This window comes from Anolis carolinensis, chromosome 6 (assembly GCF_035594765.1).
Source record: "Anolis carolinensis isolate JA03-04 chromosome 6, rAnoCar3.1.pri, whole genome shotgun sequence".
Taxonomy (NCBI): Eukaryota; Metazoa; Chordata; class Lepidosauria; order Squamata; family Dactyloidae; genus Anolis; species Anolis carolinensis.
Genome location: NC_085846.1, coordinates 31,116,092 through 31,139,860, shown reverse-complemented (window position 1 = coordinate 31,139,860; position 23,769 = coordinate 31,116,092). Strand labels below are relative to the sequence as shown.

Sequence of the window (23,769 nt, the reverse complement as noted above, 5' to 3'; positions counted from 1 at the left end):
TCCTCTGAAATTGAATGTCAAACTGGAGTGGGGTTGGAAAGAGTCTTCAAAGCAACACTGAAATAAATTACGGGGTTTGACATCAAAATCAGAAAACATCTGTAAACAATATAATGGAAATGAAATGCTCTAAAGATTTTTTTTCTTGAGTTGCCACTCAAATTCAGTGTTGCAGTTTGTTACTGAAATTTGCCAGCATGGTTTCTAGGAAGGAGTTGGGGAGCCCACATACTATCCACAAGCTGATTTGCAGGCTGGTTTTGGAAATAGGTCCGAAGACAGAGATAGCATGAAAACATTATAGGTGATTGATTTCACCACAGGGAAATACACATTTTGTCAGGTGATATCAGATTCTATGTGAAAGGAGCAAGGGGCAGGAAAGCATCATCTTTTGTCTGTTGAGTGGAAGTAAAGATACAAGGGAAAACTCAGTGATTTTGGAGTTCTGGGAAGAATTGGCTGGTAGAAACAGCAAATTCCTTTTACTGTGATTCTTTCAGTAGTACATCGGCACAGTTTGCTGCAATAATTGAGCCACCCCACCCCCAGTTCATCTGTGCCTGTGTGTCAGGCCTTTTTGCGAGCCGTTCCCCATCTCTCTTTCATGTTTTTTAATTAAGCAGCTTTGTGTTACAACTGCCTAATCGGGCTGGCTAATTAACTCCTGCCTTATCTCTTTGCTCATATGCTAAGTCTTTTGCACCTTGTGGAACTGAAACAGTTCCATGAACCTCCCAATATGGCAGATGGAAATCCTGGTTGGGATTTCCTCTGTGTTAATTCTCTCCTGCCCACCTTCTTTACAGCAGAGTTGGAATCCCAGCTTGCCATGACCCGTGCTCAGCGCATCCGTGCTGCCATGTACCCAGAGACTGTGGAGGACCGCTCCCTCCTCATCACCACCCAAGTCGAGGGACAGCAGACGAATGTACAACGGTTGGCTGAACCCTCTCAAATGCTCAAGTCTGCCATTGTGCACCTCATCAACTATCAAGATGATGCCGAATTGGCCACCCGTGCCATCCCTGAACTCACCAAACTCCTCAATGACGAGGATCCGGTAAGATGACGCATTTGGGCTCTTGCAAGAACTAGATCCTTTAGGGCAACATAGCCCCAGCAGTATCTTAGGTGTACAGTTATGCATTTTGTGATGATATAGAACTGCAGGGAACTTTCCAGAATGTGGCTTTGGCCACAGATAGTATTTCTAACTTCACATGTCTTCCTTTCCTCCAGATTAAGTGCTTAACTCAAGTGATTGTAAAAATATGCTTGGAAAGAAGAGGGCAATATTTCATACAAGCATGGAAACCCAGAGGAGCTGCTTAATATGATGATTGGTAGCCAGACAGCAAAATTCAGCTTATTATGTAGCTTTTGACCCTTCCATATGACTCACAGAAGGGCATTGAATTATGCAGAGTAGGGGGAATTGTATTATGTTGTGTGACCATTACAGACCATGGAATTTGGCAGCTCTTTGTGCAGAGTCAGTGCAAAATATAGAGCAATATTAGTTGCCATTGAAAAAAAAAATACAAAGAGGCAGCTTAATAAAGGATGTGCCTTCTGTGCCATCTTAGTCATCTGCTAGTAATCTTTATTCCTTCCAGGTGGTGGTCAGCAAAGCTGCTATGATTGTAAACCAGCTGTCCAAGAAGGAGGCATCACGCCGTGCTCTGATGCAGTCGCCTCAGATAGTTGCTGCTGTGGTCCGCACAATGCAAAATACCAGTGACTTAGATACAGCCCGCTGCACTACCAGCATCCTCCACAACTTGTCTCACCATCGTGAGGGACTGCTTTCCATCTTTAAGTCTGGGGGTATCCCAGCACTTGTGCGTATGCTCAGGTAACTCTACAGCCCTTGGTGTAGCTCAACTAATTGCAACTCTTCTTGTGTCTACAGGGTGGAAAGATTCCACTTTTTCTTCCTTCACTGTTTTGATCCTCTGTTCACATTTATCCAGCCACACTTTAGATAAACCCAATTTAGTTCTTACTTGTTTGCTTTTTCTTTAAAATATTACTATACTAACCCTTTTCAAGTCATATTTAAGGATGGTGTATAGCAATACGTATTTATGTATAACACTAACATAAAGTAACCTTAATAATGGCCCAGAACTGCTGCTAGGTATTACCTTCTAGACAGCAGTTGGATGAAACTAGCAAGGATTCTTGAAGCTGGTGCCTATAAGATGTAGGCAAGGCTGGATTACAGTGGATGAGGCCCTAGAACAGCTCTAGAGACAGTGGACCCTTTTGTGCCATGTAAGTAAGCCTCTCTAATGGGTGGTTTAAAAAGGAATGTTAAAAACATACTTGGCACCATATCAAAGACAGCCACAGAGAAGTCTTCATGCCTGAGTCTTTGTCAGACCTACACCTTGGATGAGGCTAACAGCCTGAACCCTTTGCACTTGTTAGTCAGTTACTTAAGTCACATTCAAAACATGGAGAGTGAGAGAGTAAGCATTGAGAGGTGTGGGAGGCAGCTGAAGAATTGGAGGCAGCAAGAGATTCCTTTTAATTTTCAGCACTGTTCCCCACCCTCAGCCAATGAGGGGCCAGGAGCAGCTGCATCAATTACATCGTCTGGCCCTGGGCATAGGGACTAAACAAGAGGAAAATACAGGACTTTGTACAACCTCCCAGATGAACTCCACTATAATTGCTCTCATCTTTGTGGGGGCTTTCTAAACCAAGCATGGGGCATATATTCAGGCTGCTGACTATCACATGCAGGTTGTATGAGTTGTGACTGAAGCGTTTAATTTGTCCCAAGGCTCATTCCATGGTTTCAGTATCCATACAGAATGCTGTTTTCCCCACCCATGCATTATATTAGACACAATCCTCATACCTCTGGGATTATACCAGATAGCTTCCAGGGCACAGGGCACCTTAGCCTTCTCTGCTTCTCAGAATTAAATGCAGGGCTTATCCTGGATGCTGGAGGTGATATCTAATGATGGCTAGTTGGCAATATTTTCACTTTGATATCCTGGCTGTTCAGACACATAAGGTAGAAGTGCAGCATTCTTACTGCTGTTGCCTCACCTGTCCTGGAAACTTTACCTATTCATATACCATCGAAATCCTGTTAAGCACTTCAGCTGCAGCAGCACTTTTCCAACTGCAAGCCTACACCCAACTGGCACAAAATGGAGCTGAAAAGCAACCGCCTTAATATGGAGGCATTGGCTTTGTTTATGAAAATGCAAGTCTGGGCGTGCCACAGCGAAGCCTTGCTCAGATTTCCTGACACTTTCACTCAGTTCACGAGTCTTGTAAATTCCAAATAATTGCCTCTTTTCCTATTTGCATGCCCCTTTGGAATCCCCCTGCCTTCAATGCAAAGACACTGTCAGTGGCTACCCCACAATAAAGCTTCATAATTGCAATAACAACAAAAAGCTGAATAGTCACTTCTTGCAGCCTTAGCTTTACTCTTTGAGGGAGGGGGATGAGATAGACAAACAATTTGAAGGGAAGGGACTATAGCTTAACAAGAAGGGCAAGTCCTGAACATACAGAAAGGTGCAGTCTCAGTCTGTGGCACATCTTTCAGGGCTAGTTAAGGTCTCTGCTTGAGATTTTTGGGTAGCCTGGTGCCTGGCAGGGCAGAGCGAGAAATAGGTTAGAATTTAGAACTAAACAACACAGTGCCCTGTTGACTTTTGGAAATATAAGTCCCATAGGCCCAACTAGACAGGAATTGTTAGGGTCCAGATCATCAGGAGGTGGCATGTTATATATGCCTTAATAAGATGGAGCAGCACTCTTACTTTCCATAAGGGATCTGAGTACTTTAGTGAGGCAGAAATTGACATATAAATCAAATTTGCTTCTTGGGTAGATAGATGCATTTTTTATTACTAGACCTGGGAAGGCATTTTCTCTGTCACCTTGGGGTTGTTGCTATCATCCTATCATTATAGAGATTACTGGACTAAATGAAGCTTAATTCAAACTTTCTGTGTATAAGGGAGCTTTTATATCCAGTGTCTGTAGGATATCTCTTAGTTAAGACACATCAAATAGGTATTTCCTCTAGGCTACACCCTCTTTATTTAGGTGGGCTTGGATGGAAGACAGAGTGGGTGATAGTAATATATGTAATTCTTTTTAGCTGTAGTTTCATATTGTAATTTCTATTTTTATGAGGAGGGGAGAATTGCTACCTGTTTTGAAATAATATAAATTGTGTCTTTTCCTCCATTTTTCTCCCAACTGCCTGAACACATAGTTCCCCTGTGGAGTCAGTCTTGTTTTATGCCATTACCACCCTTCACAACCTGTTGCTGTACCAGGAAGGAGCTAAGATGGCTGTACGTCTGGCTGATGGGCTGCAGAAGATGGTACCCCTGCTGACCAAGAATAACCCAAAGTTCCTTGCCATCACTACTGACTGCTTGCAGCTTCTTGCCTATGGGAACCAGGAAAGCAAAGTAAGGGAAAAGGAAGTCACCCTAAAAACCTAGAAGATTTCTTTTCTTGTGAAGCTGCAAAGGAGCATATGATCAGAGAAGGTTGATGCAGGAAGTAGGGTTGTATTTGTCCAGAGAAATGGGAAAGTATTGAGTTGGATCCTGACTTAATCATGCTTAGAATAGGCCCACTTAAGCCAATGGACTAAATCAGTGATTACTAACTTTCCCATTGATTTCAGTAAGTGCCTTCTAGTAATGACTTTATTATAGCACTGAGAATCCATGAGAATTCTGTTTCTCAGCAGGCTTGCCAAGCTAGCTTCCTTACAATTTTTTTAAAGTAGAAGAGATGGTGTTCTGCAGTACATTTGAAAATAAAGGTGGCGGGATTTTATATGACCATAAAAGGAAAAGCAAAGAAGGGATAGGTCGTTCCCCACACCCCGTTACAAAATCAAATGTTTATACTGTTTTCTGTTCGTGAATGTGGCAGTGTAAAATGAATCAACTTGGAAGATTCAGTATAATGTACTGGAATTGTACGCATGCACACACGCACGCACACACACATCCCAAGCTGTTAGACTGCAGCTCCCAACATTCATCCCCTGTGAAAGTAAAAAAGGTAATGGGCCCTCCTCCCCATTTATTTCCACAATGACACTACAGTGTAGTGAGGAAGTAACAGACCCAGGGCACTCAGTGCATTTCATGACTCGGTAGGATTTGGACCTGGATTTTCCAAGTCTTAATCCAGTACTCTTAACAACTATACCACACTGGCTTTCAAGATACTCAGAATCTGGACCAACCATTTGTCATGTGCATTTGCTTTCTCAGCTCATTATCTTGGCCAATGGGGGTCCCCAAGCTCTTGTTCAGATCATGCGGAGTTACACATATGAGAAGCTGCTGTGGACAACCAGCCGTGTCCTCAAAGTCCTGTCTGTCTGTCCCAGCAATAAACCAGCGATTGTAGAAGCCGGTAAGTGGCCACAGTGTGATAAATCCTGGTTGGAGTGTGACACTGGTGACTTTTGATTTTACTTTGCTTTCTTAGGAAGGTCAGTTCTTTTCATGAAGTTTGCAAAGGATATTCAAGGACTTTCTTGATTTCTAGTTGCCAGTAGGCAGAACAGCAGATCCTGAATTTTCAATTGTAGGGTGTATAGTCGATGAAGGAAAGAGTACCAGTATGTAAATAAATGGCAGTGCCAGTGGCTGTGCTGACTGGAGGAATTCTGGGAGGTGTAATCCCCCCCCCCCATTTTTTCAGCTCCAATAAATAGCTATATCTAGCTCTTTCATAAAATCCTCAAAACATGAACATGGGTCTCCAAGGGGTATCTTATCTAAGAACTAGCAAAGTGTGTATCTCCTGTATTTGATGGTTATAAGATTAGACTAGACTAAGACATCCTATTAGTTAGGGTTAATATAGGTCAGAAGTGACTTGAAGGCACACAATAGCAGCAACAACAAATAGAATCATAGAATCATAGAATAGTAGAGTTGGAAGAGACCTCATGGGCCATCCAGTCCAACCCCCAAATAGTCACTAATACCTATGTGTATCTTTTCTGAAGGCTGCGCTGTTGGATTGTTTGGTTCTAGATCTCCAAAAAGCCATAGTTACATTGTTGGAACCATCATTTTGACCACTAGAAATGCTATGTCATTTCCAGATTCCTCTATAATTGTTTGGGTAGGTGGTTGACAGTTTTAAGCTGTGAAGCTTCACAGTACAGCATAGAATATCCCCACAAGGGGTTTTATCTTTTAAAATGTGTTTTTCAGCCAAGAGACAAATTTTGTGGCTGTAAAATTGGGGAGGTACCAGGACATTTGGGTGGTTGGTGAGAATCTCAAGAATCATGTTGGTTCCTATCCGAGGGCCATATGCAATTCTTACACCCTGATTTAAATATTCACTTTTTAAAACATTAGAATGCAAAAAAAATCCCAACGATAGTAATGTATGCTATGAGTATGTGTAAACATGCAAAATCTTAATTAAGCGTTGTCAATTTACATCTCTCATGCAGTAACTTGCTTTATTGCTTCAAGCTTTGCAAGATGGTGGCTACAATGGCTATTGTAACAACTGCATTCAGCCTTTTTCTGACAGAAGTGCCAGAACTTAATTCTAAAATAAACAATTCCAGTTACATGGTTGTAGTATTAGCTCACTATTACCCAAAGCTTTCATAGCCTGCCACTTTCTAGATATTTTGGAAAACAACTTCTATCAACCCCAGCAACCAAGATCATGCTAGCTGAGGATAGTGAGAGTAGTACTTCAACATGTCTGGAAGGCAGCATGGTGTGAAAGGCTGTTCTGCGCTGAATGTAAGCATGGATCATTTCAGCATTCTTTCCTTTGTTTCTCTTCAAGTCATCCAAAATTATGCATTTATCTTGTGTTTCCCTTTCCGGCAGGTGGTATGCAAGCCTTGGGGAAACACCTGACCAGTGCCAGTCCTAGGCTTGTACAGAACTGCCTTTGGACTCTGAGGAACCTCTCAGATGTAGCTACAAAGCAGGTGAGTAATACTCTTATTTCCTGGAAGCCATTTATTTGAATTATGAGCAGTATCCTCGTGTAATCACAGACCCTGGCTAGTCATTTGTTTTGAGGTAGAAGTACAAATGGGATTGAGCGTGGGTGGGTGTGGGGATGGGCAGTAATGCAAAGTTCAGTTTCCTCTACCAAGTTATTTGACAGGCTAATCCTGATGTTGATTTTCCACTTAGCCTCCTCTTTACTTCTGGATTAACTCCTGGAGACTAGCTGGGGTACTACTTGCTCCAAGGCCCTCCAGCTGATAACATCCCTCCATATATGTTTGACTTCTGTAAATTCTAGCAGACATCTCATAAACTCTTAGCCCCATTCCATCCACTACAGGAGGGTCTTGATGGTGTCTTGAAGATTCTGGTCAACCAGCTAAGCTCTGATGATATCAATGTGCTGACATGTGCCACTGGCACCCTTTCCAACCTGACCTGCAACAACAGCAAGAACAAAACTCTAGTGACCCAGTCAAATGGGGTGGAGGCCCTGATACACACCATACTCCGGGCAGGAGACAAAGAAGACATCACTGAGCCAGCAGTATGCGCTCTAAGGCACCTCACCAGCCGGCACCCTGAGGCTGAGATGGCCCAAAACTCTGTGCGGATCAATTATGGCATCCCTGCAATTGTTAAGCTTCTCAATCAGCCCAATCAGTGGCCGTTGATCAAGGTATTGGTATAGAAGGGCAATGGCAGGACACGTATGTGTCTTGCTTAATGGAATTTAGAGTGTGTGTTTGCAGTGTGGTGTTGATAATAGCAGCCATGGAGGCAGTTGACATAGATACTTGGCATCTGTGTTGTAATGTCATGTTGTTGCTCTTTGCATGAGCTACAAGGCAGCACATTACTGGGGAAGCGGAATAGATTTAAGCAAACCATTCTCTTTTTATTCTTTAAAAATAGCTTCCTAACTCTGCCCCCATAACATGGGGGTGAATTAAAATACCTTATATTCATTTTGCAAAAACTACTTAGACGAGGGATGTAGAACAGTAGACTTTCCTGAGATTTCAGCCTACAATTCCCTTTATTCAACATACCCAGCATGATGGGATTATGAGAATTACATTTCAGTGAAAAGCCAAAGGTTTCCCATCTTGGATAAAATAAAGGTGGTAACATGTTTACAAAAACGGTACTGACAAGAGATGGGAATTGCCTAGGTGCAGGTGGACATTTCAGAATAGGATTTTTAATTGAAAGAGTGTAAGAAAGCACAGGAGCAAATGGGGGGAGGTTTCTGGGGAGCTCTTCTATTTTGACACTGATTCAGTGCAAAGATCACATTGGTCCGTTGATATTTCCATGCCGCAACCAAGTGGCAATAAACCTACCACCATCTTCATGTGGTTGGATTAGAGGTAGTGTTTTCAACTTGCTCCTTTCTTCTCCTCCTTGCTCATAGGCTACCATTGGCCTTATTCGTAACCTGGCCCTGTGTCCTGCCAACCACGCCCCCTTGCAGGAAGCCGCTGTCATCCCACGCTTGGTCCAACTGTTGGTGAAAGCTCACCAAGACGCCCAGCGCCACGCAGCAGCTGGCACACAGCAACCATACACGGTAAGAGAGCAGGAGAATATTGGATGATCCCTATTTTGAGAAATGGCTTACTAAGAACTCTTGACAACTAGCCATCCTAGGTGTAACTTTACATTTGATGACTTACAAGATGTGGGATCCAAGCAAAACTGCCAATCCAGTGTCTAATGGCTCTCTTGCTAATTTAGGATGGCGTAAAGATGGAAGAGATTGTGGAAGGCTGTACGGGTGCACTGCACATTTTGGCTCGTGACCCCATGAACCGAATGGAAATCTTCCGCCTAAACACCATTCCACTCTTCGTGCAGGTAGGAGCCTCCTAACAGAAGGGGACTGAGAAGGGAAAGTGATTAGAAACTGGTGCTTGTGTTCTTATGGAGCTAATGGGGTGTACAGGACTGGACTTGGAGCCGAGAGATCTTGAGTAAAACCTGCTTTTGACTGTGAAGTCTGCTTGATAACCCGATCAATCTCCTCTTCAACCCAGCTTAACAATTGTGATTTTAAAATGTTACTCCTCTTCCATCCACTATTGCAAGGAGTTATAAGCATGATGGATATCACAGTGGGAAGCAAAGCCAGAGCCTCGAAAAGTTAAGGGGGTTGGAATTGTAGCACCTAAAATCCCTTAGTCAGCATGGCCACTGACTTTACTTGTTTCGGGTCCACATTATGTCTTCTATGTCTTGGTTTGTGTTCATTCTTGATAGGTCCTGCCATGTTGTAGTCATGTAATATTTATCAAGCACCAGCAGCAGTACATGGAACAAGCTTTTGTAGTCTCTGCCAGTAGGCTTAATATTAAGAGTAAACATTCTGTGAGGAAGAAATGGGGCGGCACAAGACCCGGGGGGGGGGGGGGGAGACAAGGGAAAGGAATGAAATGGAAATGTCTCCTGTCTTATTCTCCTCCTTACTTGTTTTTCCCCAATCTCAGCTTCTGTATTCACCAGTGGAAAATATCCAGCGTGTGGCTGCCGGTGTGCTGTGTGAACTGGCCCAGGATAAAGAGGCTGCTGATGCCATTGACGCAGAAGGTGCATCAGCCCCACTGATGGAACTTCTACACTCCAGAAATGAAGGCACAGGTAAAGCTTGTGAATGCATATGAATGCTTATTCCATGTGCAACTGTCTTCGACTGTTTCAACGAACTACATTATCATAGTACAGAGACTGGGAACCTTTGACTCTTCAGCTGTCACCATTGCTTATACTGGGTGTATTTTGTCAGACTTGTATACTGTATTCGTTTCATCTATGCAGAGGGTCCCTCCCTCCCCCCCCCTCTCTCTACACACACACACACACACACACATACACATACAAACACATACTCCTTTGGGGAGAGCATTCAAACATGCAGCTCCTCCCCAGTTCCCTAAAACGGTCCAGCCCAGGAAAGCTTTACCATGATGTAAACTGGCTCAGAAAATTATTGCAGGAATAGAGATCAGAAATAATGAGCAGAATGTTATGGGCTCTGCTCTTTTATAGATTAGGAATCCAAGACAATTGAATGCTATACAGATACCTGAAAGTGGAAAACATGGACAGTTGCCAATGTATAGAGGATGACAACGTGAGAGGGGTTTTTCTCTGCCTAAATGGTATTTTGCTCTGTTTCCAGCTACATATGCAGCAGCTGTTCTATTCCGCATTTCTGAAGACAAGAACCCTGACTATCGGAAACGCGTCTCTGTGGAACTTACCAACTCGCTCTTCAAACATGACCCTGCTGCTTGGGAAGCTGTGAGTGTCTAGAAATGGGAGCATATTCATAGTCTATGTCTTTTTGCCTGTATCAGGTGCTTAGAAAATTAATATTCAACTTAGAATTGGAATGAAATTTATAGATAGCTTTACCCAAGAACCAAACATGGGGTTGTGGTGCTCCAGAGCTGGGTCTTCTTGAACTCCAGATTAAGACTGAGCTTGGAGAGAGAGAGAGAGAAAGAATTTGAAAGGGGCATTATGATAAACTTCTGGCCTAGCTCAAACCTTCTGGCCTAGCCAAAACTCTTCTCAAAACTTTTTTATCATAGAAAATTGCCCCATCTGTGTATCTGTAGGGGGAAAACTTCCTTGAGTAGGGTGTGAAACATATCTCAAGGCTTTTGTTCTGCCTTGTGGCTTCCTTTAAAGAAGTGATTTTTCTACTAGTGTTCAAAAGAGTGGAATTGAGGGTGCTCAGGTGTTGTTGGACTGCAATTTCTTTTTATCGTCACTATTGGCTTATTTGACTAAGGCTGCTGGGAGTTGTAACATCTGGAGGACCACTGTTTATGTTCAGCTCATAGAATCATAGAATCATAGAATAGTAGAGTTGGAAGAGACCTCATGGGTCATCCAGTCCAACCCCCCGCTAAGAAGCAGGAAATCGCTTTCAAATCACCCCCGACAGATGGCCGCCCAGCCTCTGCTTAAAAGCCTCCAAAGAAGGAGCCTCCACCACAGCCCGGGGGAGAGAGTTCCACTGTCGAACAGCTCTCACAGTGGAACTCTCTCCCCCGGGCTGTGGTGGAGGCTCCTTCTTTGGAGGCTTTTAAGCAGAGGCTGGACGGCCATCTGTCGGGGGTGCTTCAAAAGCGATTTCCTAGCTCTGTTCTAGGTAAACTTTCCTCTATTCAGCATTTCCCATTGAGAACCAATGTACATGTGGTTGGATTAATTTCCAGTAACTTCTGCTTTTAATTAAATGTAGCTAACTGCATCACTCAGGAGGAGAGGCCCCTTTCCCATCTTGTTTGCCAGCTGTGGAACATGGCAGATCAGGGAAATCTGATCAGAAAAATTGCACCAGTTAAAAAGTTGACACTATGTTACCTCTCTTCCATTCCTCTATCCCCTACCGTAACATCATGGCCTCAGTCACATTAGCAGCTGCCAGCTACTGTGTTTCACTAAAGAACACAGTGATGGGATGTCATCTGAGTTTCTTACTTTGTTTTGATAGAGTCAAGGTATACAGTACCTGGCCAGCACTCAGTATGAACTTGGGTGTGCCCAACTGCCTGAAAACGAAAGCAATCTAGTTAGATGTTTGCCTAACCCAATGTCATTGTCCTCTAGTGACTAATTCTCCTCCCCTAGAAACTGTTTCAGCATTCTACCATCTCCTAAAGTTGTTTCAAAGTCCAATCGCAATCTTCCATTTCATGACTGGCGCCTATGTTAGGGTGTGTCTTTTCCCTCAGGAATGAAAGAAGGGTAACGACAAGCAAAGGGAAGTGTGAAATGGGAAGTGGGAAAGGGTGTAATTATGTTTCAAAGTAGTGTCAGAACTTCACCTTTTAAATTTTTTATCAAGCAGAGGCTTAAAACCTATGCCATCAGCTCAATAGATAGAAATGGTAGTTTGCCAGGACCAGACAGTTTTAGGAATAACAGATGATTGATTCCCAAAATTCAAGCATTTGAGTTTGCTTTCAGGCGCCTTATGACCATTGTCACCCTGCTTTCTGGATACCAGCAGTCTAAAACCGGATCATTATTGCATTAGTGCACAAAATGGTTGTCCTGAGGTTGCCATGGGAAACCTGAGTTTGGAAGGACTCCACAGCATCCTTCTGTAGTGACCCCTTGTAGAAAGTGTAGGGTTAGCTCATGACCTCAGTGAGGCATCTGTCACCATGTTGTGTGAACAACCATCTGTCTTCTCTCTACAGGCCCAAAGCATGATACCAATTCATGAGCCATATGGGGATGGTAAGTATGAAGCTGCCAACCTTTCTCTTGAGGTGTTATTCTAATGAGTGAGAACAAGTCAAATTGTCTGTTCTAGAATATATTTGCAGAAAGATATGCAGAGCAGGTAAACAATTTTAAATGGCATGTAAAGACGGGAAGATCCAGAAACACAGGATTAGAAGAGAAATGGCCTTGAAAACATTTTAGGAAAATATGCGTGTTTCAATTTTTTACTGGCAGCTCATTTTATCATTCAGGTTAGAGATTTAATTCTTGGATTTTTCAGGGGGTTCACATCTCTAGTTACATTTCAGGTGCTTTTAAAAGGTGCTATTTTTATATATTAGTATTGCTATCATCATAATCTGTAGACTATTGTATTATGATTTCTCTACAGCACGAGGTGGAATAAATTGCAGTAACCACATCTAAGTCAATTTTCTAGAGTCTGTGTGTGGTCCCCTGCAGGAATCCATCCCTAGGTTAGTAGTTACCCCTACTTGCCTCCATTCTACTTAACATTAACTATGTATTATTTTCCCCTTTCATGTTGCAGTAGAACTGGATCCAGGGTACCGGGGCATGTACTCTGCCGAAATGCCCATGGACGCAATGGATATGCATGTGGACCTGGATGGTGACTATCCCATTGATGGGTACAGTGATGGTATCCGGGCACCATACACAGACCATATGCTTGCCTAAGTTGCCCCTTGGGCAGGGCTTGAGGTAAGACCATATTTTAGCATGTTTGGGAGTTATCCAGTTCATTGAAACACAAGGAAAATGAAAGAGGCGTTTTTCATACTAAATAAGAACAGATATCTACAGCTGTTTTTCTAGAGAATTATTAAAATTCAGAATTAATTTGGAACTAAAGCTAACAGGCACAAGTAGGTTAATTTTTAGTGTGATGGTGGTGTGTTTTTATTGCCTAGACTAGAGATGAGCAGATTTCAGGATAGTGCGATCTCGTTTTGTTTGTGCTGTAATCCCATGTACTACGAGGCAAAGCTTGATGCAGAAAATATACACTTGAAATTCTGAGCACAGGCAATTTGTTCTGAGTGCCAGAAATAAGTAGAACGTACAGTCCTTGTACTCCAGATCCATTCCTAGTTACCCAGACTTTATTCATTTCAGCAATGTAACTTACTGCCGCTATTGTTAAACTATAGCAAGTTGGAATCCTGGCTGATGTTACCACAAAGCAGCGAAAGTAATACCAGTAAATAGTTTTATATCCATCTTCTCTTATTCCTGATGTAAACAAAATAAAGCTTTTGTGTGTTTATTTTCACAAGAAGAACTTCAACTGCTGTGTTTGGCTAAATCAATTGTCCATCAGTTCCCATGAACACTGCATCATTTTCTTAATTACTCCACAGATCCCCATTCCTTTTTAATATGTGCTTTTTTTACACTTTCTGATGAAACTGTTGTTTCAGATGAGAAGATGAACTCTTTGTACACACAGTCTAGAAACTTGCCAGTGTGTACAAAGAAAGAAAGGGAAATTCTAGCATTGGCAAATATACAGGCTGACTGCATAACTGTATCCCCCTGGCTAAAACAAACATGTATCTGCTCTTAAAAGAATTGTAATGTTTGTAGTCACAGCAATACCTTGTCAGCCGAGAGATTGTTGTTCCTTTGAAAATGACGGTAAGCATTTGGGAACAGATAATATAGTCCAAATAAATGAGAATTGGTTTGGGGAGAAATGGTATGATCTGATCTAAAGCATCTTATTGTTTCCAAAAGGGAAATCTCTCTTGAGGGTACCACCTGTGTTTCTTGTATCCTAAACACATTCTCCATTTATTTTCTTACTCCACAGACATTTTCTTAACGCAGAAGAGGGCAGCCCAGTGCTTAAATCCGGGACACTATAGAGACAGAAGTGCCTGAGAAAGATGATGACAAGCTCTTCTTTTCCCTGCGAGGAGGTTTTATTTTCTAAAACGAAACCAATTTTCCCTTCTATGGGACTACAGGAAAGACCCCATCCCACTCTTTATTCCAGGCTTCTGACACCCTTGTAATAATTTTCTAACAGCAGTCCACTCTTTTCTGTCCCAAGCGCACTGTGTCTCAACTTCAACTAACTTCTCCCTCTTCTGTCTCTCTCCCTGACAACTTCTTTGTAGCTTTGAACAACATTGTCAAACTGCCATTGGGTCCTCATAAGAGAATTTTTTAAAAAATCAACACACACATACACATTTTCTGTGCATGGTGTAAAACCACTTCCCCGTTCCTCATTTTACCAATCCTTACTGCCTTGCTTCTAATGCTTGTCAGTCGGGAAGTGAAAAAATACAACAACATTGAGGGGGTTGGATTTTTTTTAAGAGCAACCAAAGGGTGTGAATTTACCAAGAAATGAGCAGCTTTGCATTTTTCTGCTTTTAATTAACTTTTTTTATAGCCTTCAAGAGATGTGTCTGTGGATTTTAGTGGCCCTGTCAAGGAATCTCATAAATCCTCCAAAGAAGAGGAATGACTAACCATTGAAGCAAAACTCTCCTTCTACTGACCACCTCTTGCACATTTTTTTAATCCAAGCCCTCTTTTCTCTTCCCTCCCCGAAACCTTTCCTGGTGATTGGCGTGTTCTCTCCTTCCTTCCTACTCTTGCTCCTCCTAATGCATTTTTTAAAACGGCTCTCTCAATGTGATGGCTTGAGGCTTCCACTGGAAAAGGGATCAATGTAGCTGCAGATGTACTTCAGAAGATTTTATTATTATTTCTCTAAGGGATTTTTTTTTGTATAGACCAAAGCTAAAAAACAAATAAAAATTTAAACCCAAACTTGCAACGCACAAGAACTTACTTATTTTGTATGTTTACCATTGACTTTGGGTCAGCAATCGGGGATAACTGCTGAAGGAAAAGATGGCAGGATTGGAAGAACGCACCCTAATTTAGTTTTCATCCAATTCGGTATATAAATCTAGGGTTTATTCTTAGTTACACTTACAACTTTCAAATTAGCTTTGCAGGTTTTCCTGGATCTCTCTCTCTTGACTTTATAGATAAGTAAATAGTCTAGAGAAACTGGCCCAAAGTCACCTGCTGAGTTTCACGACTTGGAGAAATTGAATTTTGGATCTTCCAAATCCCAGATCAACACTATTATTTTCTATTACGTAAAACATTTAGTTGCTTGGTTAGGTGTGGCTGAATTTTAATCAGAAGGACAGCATGTTCAGGGCATTCTATTTCTTCAGTCTGTCTTTGAGACAGGAATGGGGTAGGGAGAAAGATCATTTTTAAGATTTAAAAAGATTTTTGTGTGTGTGTGCTAAACTGTAAAAACAAGAACTTTGTCTGCTTCCTTACACTTTAATATCTGAAAGAAAAACACCGATGTTTTGCTTTTGAATAAATTTATTTTTCATATGATCAGATGATTCAAATGAAGATTAAAGAACTGTTGGATAACTCAGCACACCAGTGGGTGAATAAGAGTGGAGCTTTCAGAATCTGAAGTAGTTCTGGATTCATTTGAATCCTACTCACATAGTTGTGTTTAACCTGGGTGGGGGGGGGGGGGGATTTGTCCTGCAGAGAAAGGACTTCATATCCACTGAAACATGATGAGTCTCTTGATTATTTAAACTCAAGAAACTGCACAATTTTTATATTTTATATCAGCCCATATAAGCTGTCTTCCCAAGGGGAAAAGAAAACATGTTTTGCAATTCCTAGTCTGAAATGGAGTACAGGAGTTCACTTTTAAATGTGCCAAGGTCATGCTTACACACAGTCATGCTTGCCTGGGAGAAGAATTTAGAGTTTGGAGAAGTTAAGGGTGGGTTTTCTTCTCTCTCTTTGGATTCCAGCTGCCATGAACATGCTAGCAAGGGCTTCTGGGAAGTACATTCCAAAAATAATGTCTCTAAGCTATGGAAAAACACATATAAGATTGTTCTCAAGCATTATCTCCATCATTCAGGACAGTTCTGAACAGTGAGAAGAAGGCTTAAGAGCTTGAAGTCCTAGCATAAACTGAAGAAACAGAAGCAGGCTCTTTTACCACTGTGTGAATAACAGAATGACTACACCAATCTGTTTCTTAGAGCAGTTTGGTTGAACATTAACTAGTGCACTGCATGTTGCTGGGCTTTGCTCTTGAAATTACGTACCGAAACCAATTTTGAATAAAGGTCACTTGCTTTTTTTCATTTTTCCTGGCCTTAAAAGGCATTATTACTTTTATTTACCCACCTTATATATGAAGCTGACTTGTGCGTTCAGTTTCTTGCAGCTGTCCTCTATGTAAGCCACATCCCATAACTTCAACAAAGGCTAAACTCGGTGCTTTAAAAGCTGGATTCTACCAGTCTAAATAATGTAATTGTAAATTCATGGTTTGGCTGCCTGATTGACTTTGCAAAACTCTTTGCCTCTTCTCTAACCAAAAGGTACAATTTTGGAAAAGTACCTTGAGGACCTCATTCCAACTAAAAGTCCCAACTATAGTAGATCTATTGAATTAGTGGGATTTAAAGAATGACTGATTTATCATGCAGCAGTCATGTCAATGAGTTTACTTTTGTCTGAACTTGTAATTGGATTTGGGTCTAGAGTACAATTCTAAGAATCCTTAGCCAGAATGGCTAGAAACTATACTGCTACAGAAGGGACATTCTGGGAGTTATAGTTTCAGGAAGTAACTTTTCCAAGCTCTATAATCTCAACTGAAATCTGAATTTATTTATTTATTTATTACATCACTTCTACCCCGCCCTTCTCACCCATCAGGGGACTCAGGGCGGCTTACAATATAAACATACACATTAAAAACAGTTGTCATCAAATTTAAAAATCAATCAAGATTAAAAATTACAATAAAATTAAGAATATCCATTAAAATATACATAATTATACATTTAAATATACATTTAAGGCGCTTTCCATGTTCATGTGGAGTCTGTCAGTAGGTCATATATTCTTATCTCATTTTTGCTGCTACTCATGCTCAAATCTGCAATACTTTGTTCTTTAACTCACTGAAATTGGGCTGGATATTTCCCCTGCCTCCTAACACCCGGGAATCTGTCTCCTAGTACCAGTGGTATCATGTTTTACACAGCAATTGCGTTCGTTAGGAGAAATTTAAACCTACTGATGGTGAATATGAAGAAGGCAAATATATCCATTGGGGAAAGACACACATTAAAAAGGTGGAGGTTGTGTGTTGCAAACTGGTGCCTTCCATATGTCTTGGACTACAGTTATAATTAACTCAAACCAACATGGGACATGGTTGGAGACTATGAAGGTCATGACCCAAAATATTTGGAAGGCGTTGGCTTGCTTTGTCCTGAATTATGCTATTTGCTGTTGGAAATTACTCAATATCAGTTGCCTGCAGAATACCTGATTCTGTGACCTACCAAGGTAATACTTATTTTAAAGCTGTAGCTCTCTAATGTAATGGTGGGGTGAAAGGTTTTGAAGATAAATATCTTCAACCACAGACACATTTGAAAATTTACTCATGCTGATTCAGTCATTCCATTTAGTCCAAGGAATGGGGAAGATATGACCCTCTAACCCAGTGTTTCTCAAACTCTGCTCCTCCAGATGTTTTGGACTTCAGCTTCCAGAAATCTCAGTCATCTTACTAGCTGTTAGGAATGGTGGGAACCAAAGTCCAAAACATCTGGAGGAGCAGAGTTTGAGAAACACTGCTCTCACTGTTGTGGGAGTGGAGTTCCCATCAGCCCCCAACCAGAAAATCCAGGGGTAAAGGATCATGAGAGTTGAAGTTCATCAACATGTAGTGAAACACATCCATTATAGTCTTAAACATTATAATCTTGGCAAGTCTACAAGCAGAGTGTGGTATACTGTGCCTTTAAGCCACACTCTCTGGTTGTTACAGCTGTAATGTAAGAACTACTGATTGCTGGGATATATAGCTTTTGTGCACCCAAAGCCTCAGTAGCCTTCCTAATGTTTGGAATAAACTCTTTCCTACAAGACTCTGCTGGCTGTTGAGCTTCCTTCATACGAAGAACATTACATGGTGTCAGAAGTGGGATACAAACCTCTCCTGTGCTACAACCTGGAAGCTAGCGTCCCCCGAAAAAGGAGTGTTTAGACATGGAGTCATTTCGTCCTCCTCCTCCCCTTGCTATGCAAGGTAATTTGGCTGAGAACTGGAGACGGTGGGAACAGGCCTTTCAGTTGTATCTTGCTGCAGCGGGACTTGAGAATGTGTCAAAGAAGCGGCAGATAGCTATCCTGCTACATTGTGTGGGAGAGGAAGGAGTTTCTTTATATAATACATTTGTTTTTGCCGAGGAGAACCCGAAAGATATTGCAGAGGTTCTGGAACAGTTTAGGACTTATTTTTTACCTCGGAAGAACATTGTGTTTGAAAGGTTTTGTTTCTGGAACCATATGCAGAGTCCTGGAGTTACAAATGTGCAATTTATTGCTGAGCTAAAACTGAAAGCAGCCAGCTGTGAATTTGGAATGGCAGTTAATGAGATGATAAGAGATAAAGTTGTTTTTAGTTTACAGCAAGAGAAACTGAAACAAAAGTTGTTACAAGATCTTACACTTGAGAAGGCCGTGGAGATATGCCGGGTTGATGAGACAACGAGAGCTCAGCTGAGAACCATGGCAATAACATCGGAAGAAGGAGTGTTTGAATTACAAGACAGCCATGGAGAAAACAAAGAGATTATAACTCAAGCTCTGGGAACCAGGGAGTCAAGACACAGAGACAATTGGAAAAATCAGAATAAGTGTGGTTATTGTGGTACAGCTCATGAACCTCGGAGATGTCCAGCATTTGGAAAGACCTGCAAAAGTGTGGCAAGAAAAATCATTATGCCAGGTTATGCAGGTCAAGGGTGACCAATCCTGTGAATATACAAGCCAGACAACACATTCATGAGTTGAATGTAAGTAATTTAATGATAGGAAAGCTGGATGAAGAAATGAAGGATACACAGATAACAAACAAAGCAGGATGGTATGCTGATATTTCCATAAGAGACTGTATAATTAAGTTTAAATTAGATACTGGAGCTGAAGCAAATGTGTTACCATTTAGTATATTTTCTAGAATACCTGGTGCAAAACAAATGTCTAAGAGTAAAGTAGTGCTGGTTGCATATGGGGGAACAAAAATACAACCAATGGGAGCAGTTGAGTTTGATTGTATAACAGCAAAAGGAGTTTATAATCTGTTGTTTTATGTGACAGATTGCTCGACAACCCCATTATTAGGCAGACCAGCTTGTGAGAATTTGGGTTTAATTTATAGGGTAGATCTGATACAGGCAGAGGGGTTATTAACACAAGAAAAATTGCTCAGCTTATATCCAGAAGTATTCCAGGGTCTCGGTGAGTTTCAAGGACATCACCACATTCACACTGATCCAACAGTGGTTCCCGTGATCCAAGGATGTAGGAGAGTGCCCTTTGCCATACATGATAGGCTAAAGGATACCCTTGATCAGATGGAAAATATGGGAGTTATAACAAAAGTTGTAGGACCCACAGATTGGGTGAGCAGTCTTGTTATCACTGAAAAAAAGAATGGGTCTCTGCGTATATGTCTTGATCCGCGAGATCTAAATAAGGCAGTGCGGAGACAACATTATACCATCCCAACAGTTGAGGAAGTTTTAAGTCACCTAGCTGGAAAGAAAATCTTCACAATAATAGATGAGAAAGATGGCTATTGGCAGGTAAAACTAGATAAAGCATCTTCCAGATTATGTACATTCAATACGTCGTGGGGAAGGTATTGTTTTAATCGTTTACCATTTGGGCTTAAATCCTCAAGTGAGGTTTTTCAACAGAAAAATCAAGAAAAATTTGGGCATATAAAAGGTGTATATATGATTGCTGATGATATGATTATAGCAGCTGAGACAAGTAAACAACATGATGAGATTTTACATCAGGTAATGGAAACAGCACGTGTCAAAAACATCAAGTTTAACAAAGAAAAGATCCAGTTCAGGGTAAACTCTGTTAGATATATGGGCCATATTGTGACTGCAGAGGGAGTCAGGCCAGACACTGAGAAAGTAAAGGCAATTCAAGAAATGAAACCTCCCAATGACAGGCAGGGAGTGCTTAGATTTCTAGGGTCAGTACAGTATTTGGCAAAATACATCCCAAAAGAGGCAGAGTTGACAGCGCCATTGAGAAGTCTGTTAAAGAAAAATATGAGTTTTCAATGGATGCCAGAACATCAGAAAGCTTTTGAGGCGATCAAGCAAAAGTTGTGCGATGCACCTGTACTGCAGTATTTTGATGTGACAAAACCAGTTGTTATCCAAGCAGATGCTTCAAAAGATGGCTTAGGAGCATGTCTCCTACAGGATAATAAGCCAGTGTCTTATGCTTCAAGGGCACTCAGTTCTGCAGAGAAAAATTATGCTCAAATAGAGAAAGAATTGCTTGCTGTTGTATATGCAGTACAAAAGTTCCATCAGTATGTGTTTGGTAAAATGGTTCTAGTTCAAACTGATCACAAGCCCTTAGAATCAATTTATAAAAAACCAATAGGCAGTGCCCCGGCTCGTCTGCAAAGAATGTTGTTGCAGCTTCAGAAGTATCAACTTAACTTTGTATATACTCCAGGTAAACTTATGTATCTGGCTGATACCTTGTCAAGAGCTACTGTTGATCACCCTGGAAGTCAGGAAAATCCAATAGGAGATGAGAAAGTGATATACGAAGTGAATACATTAGCCATGCACCCAGATAAAATGGGTTTAATACAAGAAGCAACAAAACGTGATCCCCAGCTTAGGATGATTCAAACATACCTAAACCAAGGCTGGCCAAAGTACATGAGAAAGGTGGCTCCAATAGCAAAATCTTTTTGGCCGGTTAAAGATCACCTAAGGTATAGGGATGGGGCTCTTTTCATGGGAGAAAGAATAATCATTCCGGCAAGCCAAAGACAAAATGTTCTTGCACAGCTGCATGAGTCCCATCAAGGGATTCAAAGAACCAAAGAAAGAGCAAGACAATTGATGTACTGGCCTGGTATGTCCAAAGATATTGAGTCAGCTGTTGGCAGTTGTTTTGTGTGTGCTTGTTTTGCCCCAAATAATCAAAAGGAACCACTTAAACCCCATGAGATCCCAGAAGGGCCATGGCAGAAGGTGGGAGTGGATATATTTGAACAGGACAATCGCTCTTTTCTGTTGGTAATTGACTATTTCTCAAAATACCCAGAAGTAGTAAGTTTACCTGATAAAACTGCAAGAACAGTAATTGTCAAGATGAAATCTGTGTTTGCAAGACATGGAACTCCATTAATTGTGGTGAGTGATAATATGCCATTTGCGAGTCAAGAATTCAAAGTATTTGCGAAAGAATGGGGATTTGAACAATGCTTTAGTAGTCCGGGGTATCCACAATCTAATGGTATGGTAGAACGAGCCATCCAGTCTATAAAACAACTTACACATAAAGTAGGAAAGGCAAGGGGTGATCTGTATGCAGCATTGTTGGAGTACCGGAATACACCTGTGACAGGACTATCATATTCACCTGCACAAATATTGATGGGCAGAATGCTGAGAAGTAAACTTCCCATAACAACTGACTTATTATGTCCTAGGATTCCTATTTACGTGCGTCAAGATCTACAAAGAGCTCAGGAAAGACAGAAACATTTTTATGATCGAACAGCAAGACCCCTCAAACCACTAAGAGAGGGAGATTTGGTATGGATGCAATCCAATAATTGCAAAGAAAGATGGCTTCCTGCCGTTGTGATAGAAAAATGTAAACAGCCTCGGTCATATCTAATAAAGAATCAGGACGGTCGCGTATATCGGCGTAATAGGCGTCAATTAAAACAACGGAACCAAACACCCGAAACTACAATTCAAGGAAATACAACATATAATGGTTCTAAAGGGATGTTTATGAACAAAAGTGACGCACATGTAATAGCAGATAGAAAGCCAACGTATGTGACATCGCATGGCAGGCCTGTGTTTGAACCTGTAAGGTACACTCCTTAGAAGGATGGTGCTGAAGACCATCCTCAACGGTGGGCTAAGTACTAGTGACCTCTGGCCCCATAGAAGACATATTTTCTTACCTGTCTAGTGATGTAATGAAGCTGCCAAGTTTTAATGAGAGAATTTTGTAATTTTGATGTATGATTTTTTTAACACTTTCATAAAATGTATTTTGTTTTGTCTTGTCAGATGTGTAGTTATTATGTATGAAGGGGAGATGTGGTATACTGTGCCTTTAAGCCACACTCTCTGGTTGTTACAGCTGTAATGTAAGAACTACTGATTGCTGGGATATATAGCTTTTGTGCACCCAAAGCCTCAGTAGCCTTCCTAATGTTTGGAATAAACTCTTTCCTACAAGACTCTGCTGGCTGTTGAGCTTCCTTCATACGAAGAATATTACACAGAGTAAATAGAAGGGAATTGGGTAATCCAGCAAACATTAACCTAAGCAAACCATTTAGTGACTGGTGCTATATGCATTTTATTTTGAATTATTTGATTTCCAAGGAATCTGAGCTTGGAAGTGGAGAGTCCTATTTTCTCCCTTTCTCTCTCCATGTGCATTATTCCTCAGGCCTATTAGAGAAAGGCTCTTTTTTCATGTAGGCCTGTGAACTGCTAATCCCTGCAGCATAGCAAAAGGATGGAGCCAAGATCAAAGGGAGTTTGGGAGCAAATCTGCCTCCCTTTTATGCCTTTCCTTCCAGTATCAAGCTGCTTTCCCTCTGCCCTGCTAGCTTTCTGATGTGAACTGAATCTTATTTACTGGAGATTGGACATGGTGTAAAGGCATACAGAAAGAGACTGGCAAGACTGAGTAACTTGAACAGAGGAAAAGTAGACAATGCTCCTGTGTTCCTTTTCCAGTTATGGAAAATTAACACTGTGAGCTTAGGTTCTTAATTTGTATACCTTATATTCAGGATGAGTAACTTAAATATAATCATGTCTGCAAGCTCAAATGAAAGAGGTAATGTATCTTGCGATTCTGTTAGACCACAGAAAAAAATCACACTGTCATATTAGTTGTTTAGTTTTCATTTCAACTTTGACATACAACAAGCTTCTGGCGGTATGACTGTAAAGATGTGCATGAAATGAAATGTCAGATGCTGGACAATTTGTTCAGTCAGACTTAGAGTGGGAGGGAAGGTTTCAGCCAAGCATCTTGGGTGTCTTGTATTTCTCCATATTTCTCCCAAGCAAACGTAAATAAACAAGAATGGGAAAATGAAAATAAGGCAATAATGAATTTACAAACATGATCATGCCTATGGTACTTGTTTCAGATCCACTTGCTGCAAGACTTGGTATTCACTCACCTGCTGAAAGCCCTTGGTTGAACCATGATCAAACAGAGATGGGGAAAGTTACTGGTGGGGAGGGGGAGGTACCCATTATAGCTAGTGGATGGGGGATTCTGAGAATTACAGTTTATTTTTTAAAATCCTCAGATCTGAATCAATTGCACATTTTATAGTGCCGTTGATTGG

General features: G+C 41.3%; 1 protein-coding gene across 4 annotated transcripts in view; it reads left to right on the top strand.

Moving 5' to 3' along the window:
- jup (junction plakoglobin) overlaps positions 1–15,065 on the top strand; it is a 77,642-nt gene extending 62,577 nt beyond the window's left edge. For 2 of the 4 annotated variants that reach the window (XM_062983883.1, XM_062983884.1), the window contains exons 3-15: positions 810–1,063; positions 1,620–1,858; positions 4,259–4,460; positions 5,283–5,427; positions 6,882–6,985; positions 7,351–7,689; positions 8,428–8,583; positions 8,751–8,870; positions 9,500–9,650; positions 10,192–10,313; positions 12,230–12,269; positions 12,808–12,980; positions 14,092–15,065. In XM_062983883.1, the coding sequence (XP_062839953.1) occupies positions 810–1,063; positions 1,620–1,858; positions 4,259–4,460; positions 5,283–5,427; positions 6,882–6,985; positions 7,351–7,689; positions 8,428–8,583; positions 8,751–8,870; positions 9,500–9,650; positions 10,192–10,313; positions 12,230–12,269; positions 12,808–12,956 (2,021 nt within the window). In that variant the 3' untranslated portion in view covers positions 12,957–12,980; positions 14,092–15,065. The remainder of the gene's footprint in view (positions 1–809; positions 1,064–1,619; positions 1,859–4,258; positions 4,461–5,282; positions 5,428–6,881; positions 6,986–7,350; positions 7,690–8,427; positions 8,584–8,750; positions 8,871–9,499; positions 9,651–10,191; positions 10,314–12,229; positions 12,270–12,807; positions 12,981–14,091) is intronic. The other 2 variants (XM_062983886.1, XM_062983885.1) reach the window with 2 other exon arrangements.
- The last annotated feature ends 8,704 nt before the right edge of the window (positions 15,066–23,769 follow it).